The sequence below is a fragment of the Moschus berezovskii genome, chromosome 4 (genome assembly GCF_049115385.1).
Source record: "Moschus berezovskii isolate FMDL1 chromosome 4, NW_MosBer_1.0, whole genome shotgun sequence".
Classification (NCBI taxonomy): Eukaryota; Metazoa; Chordata; class Mammalia; order Artiodactyla; family Moschidae; genus Moschus; species Moschus berezovskii.
In genome coordinates, this window is record NC_142463.1 from 11,217,846 (window position 1) to 11,228,395 (window position 10,550).

A 10,550-nucleotide genomic window follows, 5' to 3' on the forward strand; every position below is an offset into this window, starting at 1 on the left:
TCTTGCTGATACTAGTTTTTTTTTAGACAATGTTTCAATGATTTGTTTACAGGTCAGTCTCCCTGGTGGCTCAGTTAGTCAAGAATCCTGCAATGCAAGGGACCCGGGTTTGGTCCCTGGGTCAGGAAGATCCCCTGGAAGAGGGCATGGCAACCCACTCCAGTATTCTTGCCTGGAGAATTCCATGGACAGAGGAGCCTGGTGGGCTACAGTCGATGGGGTCACAAAGAGTTGGACACAACTGAACAACTAACAGTGTCACTTTCTCCCTTAACCAGACCATGAGCTTCTTGAAATAAGATTAGCTAACATTTACTGAATTCATTATGTGGCAGATGTGGTTCTATGTGTTTTGCATGTGTTAACTTTTAAAATCTTCACAGTAACTCTGTGTTATCAGTCCTGTTCTATAGCTGAGAACACTGAGACACAGAGAGGTTAAACAATTTGCCCAAGGCCACACAGCTACAAAGCTGCAGAGCTAGAATGTGAACTCAGGAGGTCTGGCTCCAAAGCTACCCTTAACCCCTATAATACAGGGTACTTGCCTCTCCAGGCAAGGACACTGCTGCTGACACGCTATTATGTGGGGGATGAATGAATGAACGAGCAAGGGCCGTCTCCACAGCGTCTCAGATTTAAGGGACAAGCAGCTGGCACAGCAGAACCATCAAGGAGCACCGGCCCAGCTCACAAGCGCTGTTTACAAACAAGGGTTCTTCTGGCCTTACAACTGAATATCCTCCTCTTCCTTATCTCATGCAAAGCTGAGCGGAGAGAGAAAGTGCCCAGCCCAGAGTGACTACCCTCTTCTTCATTGCTCTCAAAACCAAGCAAAGCCAACCGGTTTCCTCCTATGACTTAATACAGAGCAAAGTCTATCTTGCCAACGAAGGCGGCTGTCATCTCTTCCTTCCGCAAACAAACGGGCATCAAACCTAGAGAGTGGGGGTGGCAGGCAGAGTACTCGACGTCTGGAGGGAATCCCGATGCCCCTACCTACTGACTGGAAGGTGGGGCCAAGCGCCGTGGGAATGGGCGGGCCTGATGGGGCATGGCAGGTGAAACGGTGACCATAGCAGCAGGCTCTCTACTCGGAAAAGGCCGGTCAAACACAGCACCGACAAGCAGGTAGCTCGGACCCGCACCTGAACGCCGCCCGGGACTCGAAATTCTCCAGCAGCGATGGTGCCCGTGCCAATGGGTGAGGGCTCGTGGAGGAAGCCCGGGCTGGAGAAGAAGCTCTCTGGGGACTCGTTCCAACTCTCAAGTCACTCTCGGGATCAGGAGGGCAGTACGGAGAGGCAGAGGGTGCCTCTTGGGAAAAACCTGCGCCTTCACTTACTGACCAAGTGACTCCAGGCAAGGCTGAGCTGTGCCGTCTGCCAGGGCTGGGACGGAGACACCCCCGTGGCCACCCGGTACCCGGGGCGCAGGAGCCCCCGGCCCCTGGGAAGAGCAGACCCCAGCCGAGGACGGCGGATCCGCTGTTGCCATTTCTGTCAAGCCGGACGGCCTCAGGCTGTCACCCTGATCCCCTTGCCACGGCCGCTGAGGCCCGCCCCCGCCAACCCGCATCCCCGGCCGGGCTCCCGGCTCCCCTCTCCCGGACCCCTGCCCTCACCTTCCCCCGGTGCTCAGCGCTGCTCGCCCATAGTCCGCAGCCCGGAGCCGGGGCTGCTCGGCGCTCCGTCCCGGGAGACCGGGGCCGGCAAGGGGCGTGGGAGCCGCTCACCGCCGTCTCCCGGCGCAGCCTGCCGCGCCGCCGCCGCCGCTGCCGCCGCCTCCCTCCATGGCTGCAGCGCCGCCACCTGACAACGGAAGTGACGCACCGCCCCCTCCTCCCGGACGGGCCGCAGCCCCGCCCCCTGCCCGTATCCACAGCCCACGGCTCAGGGATTGGGCGCCATCTTGACGAAGGGCGGAAGCCTTCAGGCAAGAGACCGGAATCCGATTGAGGATTGGTTCAGGGTGGGGCTCAGGCTGAAATCTGGGAAACGATTGGACACCGAGATTCTAAGGGGCGGTACTTACCGCTTATCTAAGTCTGCGGTGAGGTTGGGCCGGAGGCGCCGCCCCCGCCGCTACTCGACTGAGCCTCGCGTGCCCTACACTCGCCCTCTCGGGTCTGGAGACTTCTCCAGCAGTTGAAAGATCGGCCGGTTGTAGTATCTTTGTCAGAAAAGTGGCTCTTTCTTGACCCCCATTTCTCGGTTCCTGGAGCTTTGTGCGGCGAGCGCTGCCGTGGGGCTCATCAATGACAGGAATTCCTGCTTTAGCCCTCACAATTCATTTCCCTCTGGGCCCCTCGCTTTTGTAGAAATCCCGCTTCAATCTGAAGATCCCTAGAGTCTCGACCAGGCAGGTTAACAGTGAAGGGTTCCTGTTAGCTATTCCAGCCACCTAACCTCAGCCCCTCCTGCTGCAGTTTCGGTCCCTTTCTCCTCCTTCTCCAGCAACCACGCCCTCCATGAATCAGCTTCTTGCACCAGCAGATGAGCCCTTTAAAGGGATTGCATCAGGCTGATGACTCACTGGGGCCCTCTGAGAGCCTGGCTTCCCTCCGCTGGCATGCAGAAGCAGCTAGAAGGGCGCTATGGTGGCAGTACCCGCGATCATGGACCCACTCCTTTGTCTCCGAGGTGTGAGCCAGGATGCTAGCTGCATATGACTGTCTAACTCCTGAGTCTCTTTCCAGCTGTGTTATTCTGTATCCATGTGGGTACACGTGTCCAAGCCTGTGTGCACAGCTCTGGATTTTCCTAGGGTGTGTGGCCAAGCACTGACGTGTACGCATGCATTTGTCATCTCCACACAGGCAGTGACTGCCAGGACGTGAGAGTTGATGTGAGTGAGTCTGGCTGCCTCCTCCTGTGTCTTTGTCTCTAAACGCCTAGTGCACACTGAGCTGAAAGGGCTGAGGAACAGTAGTAATCAAAACAGCAGTATTATGTCAGACACTGTTATTATGTCGCGACACTTCAGAGATATCAGCGTTAAGGAGTCTGTTCCCAGATGAAGAGGGAAAGTAACCAAAGACACACAGCTAATAATGGCAGAGCTGTGATTTGAACCAAGTCTGGCAGATTCCAAAAAGTTTGGATTTGAGTCCTTGCTGTGTCTCTTACAAGTTCAGTGACTGTGCAAGTTCCCTAATCATCCCCATCTGTCAACATAGGAATAATACTTTGCCGGCTCATTGTGAGGATCCAGTGTGTGTGGAAACAGCTTCTCAACGGACCTGGTGAATTAAGAGTGCTCATACTCCTCTCAGTGAGCTTCAGTGCAGTGGAGGACTGAAAGTAGGCACAGAAACGCTGGGCCCGGCCCCCCAAGCTGCTCTCTCTGACAAAGGGAAAAACCTAGAGATTCCGGAAGCTCTGACAGGAATGAGTGTTGGGTTTTCCAGAGCTCTAATTATCAGCTAGATGAATCACTTAGAGCTGACACCACCATCCCCAGCCCCAGGAGGCTCTCAGCTGATTCAAAATATAGGATTTTAACCAAGAGGAGGAGGAGGAAGAGCAAGAGGGAAGTAGGAGAGGTAATGAATAGAAAGGAAAGGTGCCAGCCAGAGGAAATGAAAAGCTGTCATCAGGACATCAACATGAGGAGACCACTGCATCATACACACACACACACTTGACACACTCTCCTGCTGGCTCTCCAACTCTGGGCATATTGGCAGGCGACGCTGCCATAACAAGGTGACACCTGTCACAACAGCATGAGACGGTTGCTTGACGATGTACAGGCAGATCTGCCTATTATAGAAGGAGGAGACCTTCAACCCGAGGGAGCTTCCTCAGGCTTCTGAAACCCAGCAAACCTTTCCTACTGGCTGATTTCTGGGTTCTTTGTGGCCAAGCCCCTAGAACCAAGGTATGCAAGTTCGAGTGCTAGGCCCGTACCTGGTGACTGGGTACCATCACTGTTGGCAGCGTGCTTGGTTACTCCATTGTGTCCAACTTTGCAACTTTTTGAACTGTACCGTCAGGTTCCTCCATCCATGGACTTTTCCAGGCACAAGGGATCTTCCTGACCCAGGGATCAAACCTGAACCTTCCGTGTATAATGCATTGCAGGCCGATTCTTTTACCCACTGAATCACCGGCATTGCTTATCCTACCTGGTTACCAGTATCAGGAATCCTGGGAGGCAGAACAGTGCAGTGTAGTAGTAAAGGTCATGGGGTTTCAGGCATACAGACCTGAGTTCAAATCCCCACCCTGTTGTTCACTGGCTCTGTGACCTTGAGCAAGTCAGGGAACCTCTCTGGGCTTGTTTGCTTATCTCTAAAACGGGGCTACTAATACATACCTCTAGGGTTGTTGTCATGATGAAATGAGATGATTCTTTCATTTCACAAAGATTTATGGAGTGCCAGCTGTGTGCAGAACACTGAGTTGGATGCTGGAGATCCAGTGGGACCAAACAGACCACAGCTCTGCCCTCCTGGAATATGTGGAGCCCCTGGCACAGGGCCTGGTGCATAGTGAGATTCAATAAGCAGTAGCTATTTGTGGTGACTGTCTTGGCATTCTGCCATTATCTTAATTATGGGACACAGGGAGACCCCTCCACCTTTCCCCTAAAGAAAGAGGATCTCAGCTTCCTCAACTGAAAAATGACAGAATTGGACTGGATCAGGGGTTCCCAATATTGTCACCCTCAAAGCCTCTTTTAGTATTTTCCATCCACATGAGCCTCATATCTGGTAAGATTTTGTACAACCTGCCATCAAGTCATTTCTTCCTTTTTATTCATTACAGCTTCATATTAGTTATGAGAGCTTGTGATCAGGAAGAGGAAGCCAGTGGCCCATCATGCTGTTGGTATAATTCCAGCCTGAAGCAGAGATCAAGTCAGCCTGGTTAACGTCCATATACTATGTGCTGTTCCTCTGGTCCTTCTAGAACACTGATAAGAGCTCAAGGGACTCCTGCTGCCCTCAGGGAACCTTCAGCTAGGCATTCCAGACTGGAACTCACTGAACTGGATGTTCTTCTGTGGGTCCCATCCAGCTGAGAGCTAGATATGCCGCACCACCCTAGGGAAGCCACAGCCACGCCACAGCCCACCCAGTTCTCCTCAGATCCCTGGCAGTCCCCTTCCCCAGGTGAGTGAGCCTCCTGTCCTCTTCTCTCCATGGCCTGGATATGTCCTCTCACTCGGAATTCCTGAATGCTCAGTCACGTGCAGGCTTGAACAAAGGCCGCAGCGATGACCACAAAACCCAAACCTCGATGGGACAATGACATTTTGAAATACATTTTTCCTTTCTTCCTTGGTGTCCCTTGGCCCTTCCCTTATGCAGTTAGGTTACTATGCATTCATTATGCCAGGAAACAAATGACACACCAGAATGCAGAGTTCATTTTTAGCTTCTGAATACTAAGAGCCTTGCTCGCCTTCAGGGAGGGATGGAAAGAATATCTGTGGAGATCTAAATTTAGAAAACTGTAAGGAGGGGGATCTGGGAGACTGAGACTTGAGGGGGTGGTCCCTGAGAATAGAGCAGCTCAGCCTATGCGCTAGAGGGCATCCGCTGGGTCTCAGGGCCCAGGAAGCAGGAATACGTGTGCTCCCTTTCCTGGTGGAGTGCCAAGAAGTAACAGAACCCTCTGTGCTGCACTGGGGCAAACGGGGCCCAACTCACCCAAGATCCTAGGAACTTGCTGGGTCTGACTGGCCTGGTAAGAGTGACAGTCTGAACACCAAGAGGGGGATGGGTTACAATCGGACGGGAGGTGAGGAAGGAGTGCCTTGGCAGCATCCTGAATGGGCTGAAGACAGAAGACCAGGACAGAACCAGGACATCTCAGGGGATGCCAGTGGGACCGCCCTTCCCATGCTTTGGCATCTTGAAAGGAAGTGCCCTGGAATTCAACCGATTTCAAAGAAAGTGATGGGGAACCCTGAATTGACTGCAATTAAGTTTCGGCCACTCTGGCTGAATAAAGCAAAACATGAATTCAGTTGAGTTAGAGAAAATTCAGGCTATGTTTCTTACACACTTGAGATTGGAACCAGCTATACTCCTGACCCACAAGCCCCTGTATCATTTGCCTTACCCCCTTCCCATTTTTCCTGCCTCCTTCTTCTCCACCAACAGTCATAGTGGTATTTGGTTATTGCCCCCAACCCTCAAGCCTTCCCACCTCAGGACCTTTGCACTGGCGACTTCCTCTGCCTTCCCTTGGCTCTTTAAATGGTAGGTGCCTTCTCAGTTTAAATTTAACTTCTTCAGACTACACTTTTGGAAATAAAACCTATTTTATCTCCATGTGCCCTGTTTACTTCCTTCCTGTCTACTTTTCTTTGTTCGTCACCCCCTCCAGAATGTCAGCTCCCTGACAGCAGGACCCCTGTTTCTCTTGTCGTTCCCTCAGTAGCTGGCACTGTGACTCAAATTACTTATGGAATGAATGACCTGTGGCTTGCCATAGCTTGGTGAGAACTGAGCTCCCCCTCATCCCTACCTGGGCCCTGGTCAATTTCCCAGCAGTCCAGGACCAGACTCCAAGACCCATAACCTTGGGGCTTGAACACAGCGCTGTGCTCTACCCCAGGGATATGGCACTAGTGTATCTCAGAAGTTCTTGTTACCCTGCCTCCCATCTGTCTTTGGAAACACAGAGGCCCACTGGGGTCTGTGCAGAATGCTTACAGAACTGACAGAATGGGTCCAGAGCCGCCCTTCTCAGCTAGGCTTTCCCTTGCTCTTTGTGGAGGATGTAGAAGTTGCCCCTCCTCCCTTCAGATGCCCCCACCCCACCCCCACACACCATCTGAAAGCAGAGCCAGGCCTACCTCTCCTCCACCTTTAGGCTGAACTCCCAGCCCGGGCCCTCTTCAAGTGTTGCAGCATCTGCAGACATGTGGGAAATGTCTGTGACAGCGGCAGTGTGGGGAGACTCCCCGCCAGCTCAGCACAGTGAGGTGCTGTCTCCCCACTGGTTGTCAGAACAGACATTTCCACAGTGACGACTCCCTTCTGCACCTGCCCTCTGGTTTCTCTTACCCGCAGTCTTCTCGGGTTGCTCTCCTTAACTCTAGCCATCAGAGAGGCCTGGCAACTCAGAGCGATGGTTTTCTCTCTGCTCGGATCCACTGTTCTCCCCTGTGGCCTTTGGGCAATAGAAGAAATACAACAGGAAAAGGACTCATGGTGGATGGGTGTTAATAAAGCAAAATTTCAGGCTCCAGATTCTGTTTTCAATCCGGGGATCCAGGAAGGTGGTTCTTCTAGACATTCCAGCTGGTTCTGCTGAGATGGTCCAGGGACAACACAGTGACTGTGGGCTGCCTGTGCCCAAACGAACAAAGCTCTGCAGTCTCCCTCGGGAAATGTCTACCTCTGGCCCTAGATTCTAAGTTCCTCTCCAGAAGGGACCAGAGCTTATTGGACAATGTGTGCTCAGCAGGAGCCCTGACACATGGCAGCTTCTCTGTGGATGTTTGTTTGATGAAGGCAAAATCTCTGGTTCCACGGGACAGAGTTGCTTTCACTGAGATGGTAGTTGGCCTGTAGCAGGGCTGCTAAGGCTCAGGGAGGCAGTTACAACAAAGGTTGGGGTTCTCATCCTGAGACCCCCTTCATCCCCGAGGGCTTAACATCAGAATCAGAACCTGATTTCTTGCTGCTGGATGAGCTCCTACACTTGAGGGGAGGGTCCGAGATTACTCCAGGCTCTCCCCCAGGAAAGAGTACTGAGATGAACAAGCTCTCCAGCCGTAAATCTGAACAGAAGAGTCGCTTTCCCTGACCAGACTGAAGGCCTCTCCTACACCCTCAAACTTTGCTGCATATTTACTATCACCTGGGAAACAAACAAAAAAAAACACCACCACCACTGTTCAGGCCACAACTCACACCAATTAAAGCCAAATAGGTGAGGGAGGGCCAGGTAACTCCAATGTGCAGCCATGCTTGCAACCCAGCACCCTATGACACAAGACCAACAAGGAGCCCAGCACAGAGCAGAAAGCACGAGGCACAGACTTGTCTGCATCCTCCTTTTGTTTCATGAGAAAAAACACAATTACAAGAGAAATGGGGCCCCTCAGGCCCAGCATGTTTAATAATCCTCAATGCAAGAGGGTTGAAAACTATCTGACACAGTCCCTAAATCAGTAAATTAGAGATTCAGATAAATAACGATCCAAAGGCGGGATTGTCATCTACCCCAAGGCCACAGTCAGATAACTAAAATTCCGGGTCCCAGGGTGAGTCTGAGAGGTGAGACCCTGAGAAAGGCAGCTGTGACAGGTGACGTCTGTCAGACACCAGCTTCTGGGCTGGTCCTGCTCCCGTCCCAGGTTCTGGGTGGGCAGGGAGAGCAGGCTTTGGCTCAGAAGAAGTCTGCAGGAATCTGAGTGGGGACCGGAACAGGCTTACTTAAGAGTTCTTGGAGGGAAATTCCTGCCGGCCTTGCCCCTTGCTGCCAAAGTAACGCACCCGATGGATGACCTGCAGCTGCTGCTCAATGGTTGCGGTGATGTTCACGCTGTCGGGGATGTGGACGTACCGGACGTTCCGGCCTGTCACAAAGAGGTCGTCCAGCTCCACCCGATGCCCCCAGCGGTCTGTGTAGGTGACCTGGGCCAGGCGGATGTTCATGAAAGCATCGACGTTGTCTATGCGTCCATGGGCCACGCTTTCATCCCGCAGGTCCACGGTGGTGACCTGGCCCTGGAGGCCCTGCAGCAGGATGATCAGGCTGTTCTCGGAGATGGTCCGCTCCTTCACCGAGTGGCTCACCTCCATTCTTCCACGCTCGCCCTGGGAGGGGCACACACAGGGAAGCTGAAGCAGGCTAAGGAGTATGGGTGCTTGCTCACTGACGTCAGCTTTTAGCACAAAATCCCCAGCCCAGACTTCACCAAGTATGCCCACCTCCCCAGTTTTTATGCCTATGGAGCGCCCTTAGGTGCTTTCGTGGACACACCTTATAGAATCCTCACAACACCTTGCAAACCAAGGATCACTTACACTCACTTTATAAACAAGGAAAATCCGGCCAGGAGATGTTAAGTAACTGGCCCAAGGTGCTGGGATTCAAATCCATGGCTGCCCAGCTCCAATTCCCACACCCAGAGTTCTGAACCCTCATTGTGAGAATCACCCAGTGAGTTTCTGGTCACCACACCCCAGAGGTTCTGATTCATTTGGTCAGGGGTGGGGCTCAGGTACCCTATTTTGTAAAAGCTCCCCAGGTAATTCTAATGTGCATCTAAACGCAGAGACAAGGAGTTTGAGAACCACTCCTCTAAAGTGTAGTTTACACCCTTGCTGCTCAAAGTATGGTCTGTGGACCAGCAGTTTCAGCATCACCCAAGTACTTGTTTCAGAATGCAGAATCTCTAGGCTTTCCCCAGATCTACTGACAGAAGCTGCATTTTAATATGACCCCTGGATGAATCGCTTCACCAGTTCTCAGACATTAGTGTGCATCAGAATCACCTGCAGGAGGGGCTAAAGGATTCCCCCCACTTTCTAACTCAGTCCGTTTGAGGTGGAGCCCAAGAATGTGCATTTCTAACATATTCTCAGCTGATGCTGATATTGCTGGTCTAGGGCCCACTGAGAACGACTGGTCCACACGATGCTGCTGCCACGTAAACAGGAATTTAGACAACTGTAAAAAAAGGAAATGGTAGCCTATATGGCACATAGGTATTGAAGGTGGAGAAACGGAGGTTGGAATCCCCACTCCACCCACACTCTGTAGACCTAGGCCAGTTACTTAATGTCTCTGAACCTGTTTCCACGTCTATTAAACCAACAGGCGAGGTTAACAGGTTCTCACCACACTGAGTGTATCTTCCTTTGCTTTCGACATGCTCGGATGCTGTACTAATGTAACTCTGTCTTATCCATCCCCCATTTTCAGACCTTGAGAGCCAGGTGTTTGAAGTTCTTTCCTTAGGACTTCACTCAGGATCCAGACAGGGCTGTGCAGGGTGGCATGAAGTTTGGCAAGCTAGCTACCCACTCCACTGACAAGGTGCTAGGAGTTGGGCCGGAAGGCTCTTAACGACCCCACCCAGGTTTCACCAGGCATATCCGCTCAAACGAGGGTTTCGGGGAGCACAGTGGCTGCAAAGAGGCAGGTCTGGGCCCGAGGACGGGGCTCGGTCACTTCCTAGGAGGGTCGACCTCAAGAAAGCCACCTGGCTTCTTCAAGCCTATTAGACAGTCCCTAGAGTGGGGATGGTGACGACCCTTTACTCACAGAGCGTGGGAGCGGGCGTGGGAAGAGGAGCTCAGCTCAGCAGCCGGGAGGAAGACGCTGGCCCCGCTCCCGCCGCCGCTGTGGTTCCAGGCTCGCTCGCGCTCTGCCCCTGGCTCCCCAGGCCCGCCGCGCGGGTTCCTTCCGCTGTCCCGCTGCACGTCGCCGCCGAAACTATTGGGCGCCTAGCCGGCCGGCCTCCCTCCCGCTGCCGGACTAAGACGCCAGGGCAACAGCTGGGCCGCTCGCTCCTTCCGGAGCATCGAGCGCGCGGCCGAGCGCAGAGCTGGCGTCCCCCGCAGCGAGCCCGGAACT

The 10,550-nt window shown here is 53.1% G+C and overlaps 2 protein-coding genes across 9 annotated transcripts in view; both read right to left on the reverse strand.

Moving 5' to 3' along the window:
* The window catches only part of STK40 (serine/threonine kinase 40), a 37,974-nt gene extending 35,561 nt beyond the window's left edge, over positions 1 to 2,413 (reverse strand). For 4 of the 7 annotated variants that reach the window (XM_055401992.2, XM_055401997.2, XM_055401993.2 and 1 more), the window contains exon 1: positions 1,625 to 1,819. The gene's annotated coding sequence lies outside the window, so the exon portion shown is untranslated. Of the gene's footprint in view, positions 1 to 1,624; positions 1,820 to 2,034 lie in introns of those variants that run through there. The other 3 variants (XM_055401998.2, XM_055401996.2, XM_055401999.2) reach the window with 2 other exon arrangements.
* A 5,632-nt stretch (positions 2,414 to 8,045) lies between these two features.
* LSM10 (LSM10, U7 small nuclear RNA associated) lies at positions 8,046 to 10,550 on the reverse strand. Of its 2 annotated transcripts, none has more exons than XM_055403449.2 (2): positions 10,239 to 10,550; positions 8,046 to 8,785 (listed from the first exon to the last, which is right to left on the reverse strand). In XM_055403449.2, the coding sequence occupies exon 2, from the start codon at positions 8,768 to 8,770 to the stop codon at positions 8,402 to 8,404; it is 369 nt and encodes a 122-aa protein (XP_055259424.1). In that variant the 5' UTR covers positions 8,771 to 8,785; positions 10,239 to 10,550; the 3' UTR covers positions 8,046 to 8,401. The 2 variants fall into 2 exon arrangements, with proteins under 2 accessions (XP_055259424.1, XP_088691265.1); XM_088835139.1 differs by lacking the exon at positions 10,239 to 10,550 and adding an exon at positions 9,899 to 10,215.

Bases quoted from the DNA above. Each gene is read 5' to 3' on its own strand.
- LSM10 (XM_055403449.2), bottom strand. From the start codon at position 8,770: ATGGAGGTGAGCCACTCGGTGAAGGAGCGGACCATCTCCGAGAACAGC.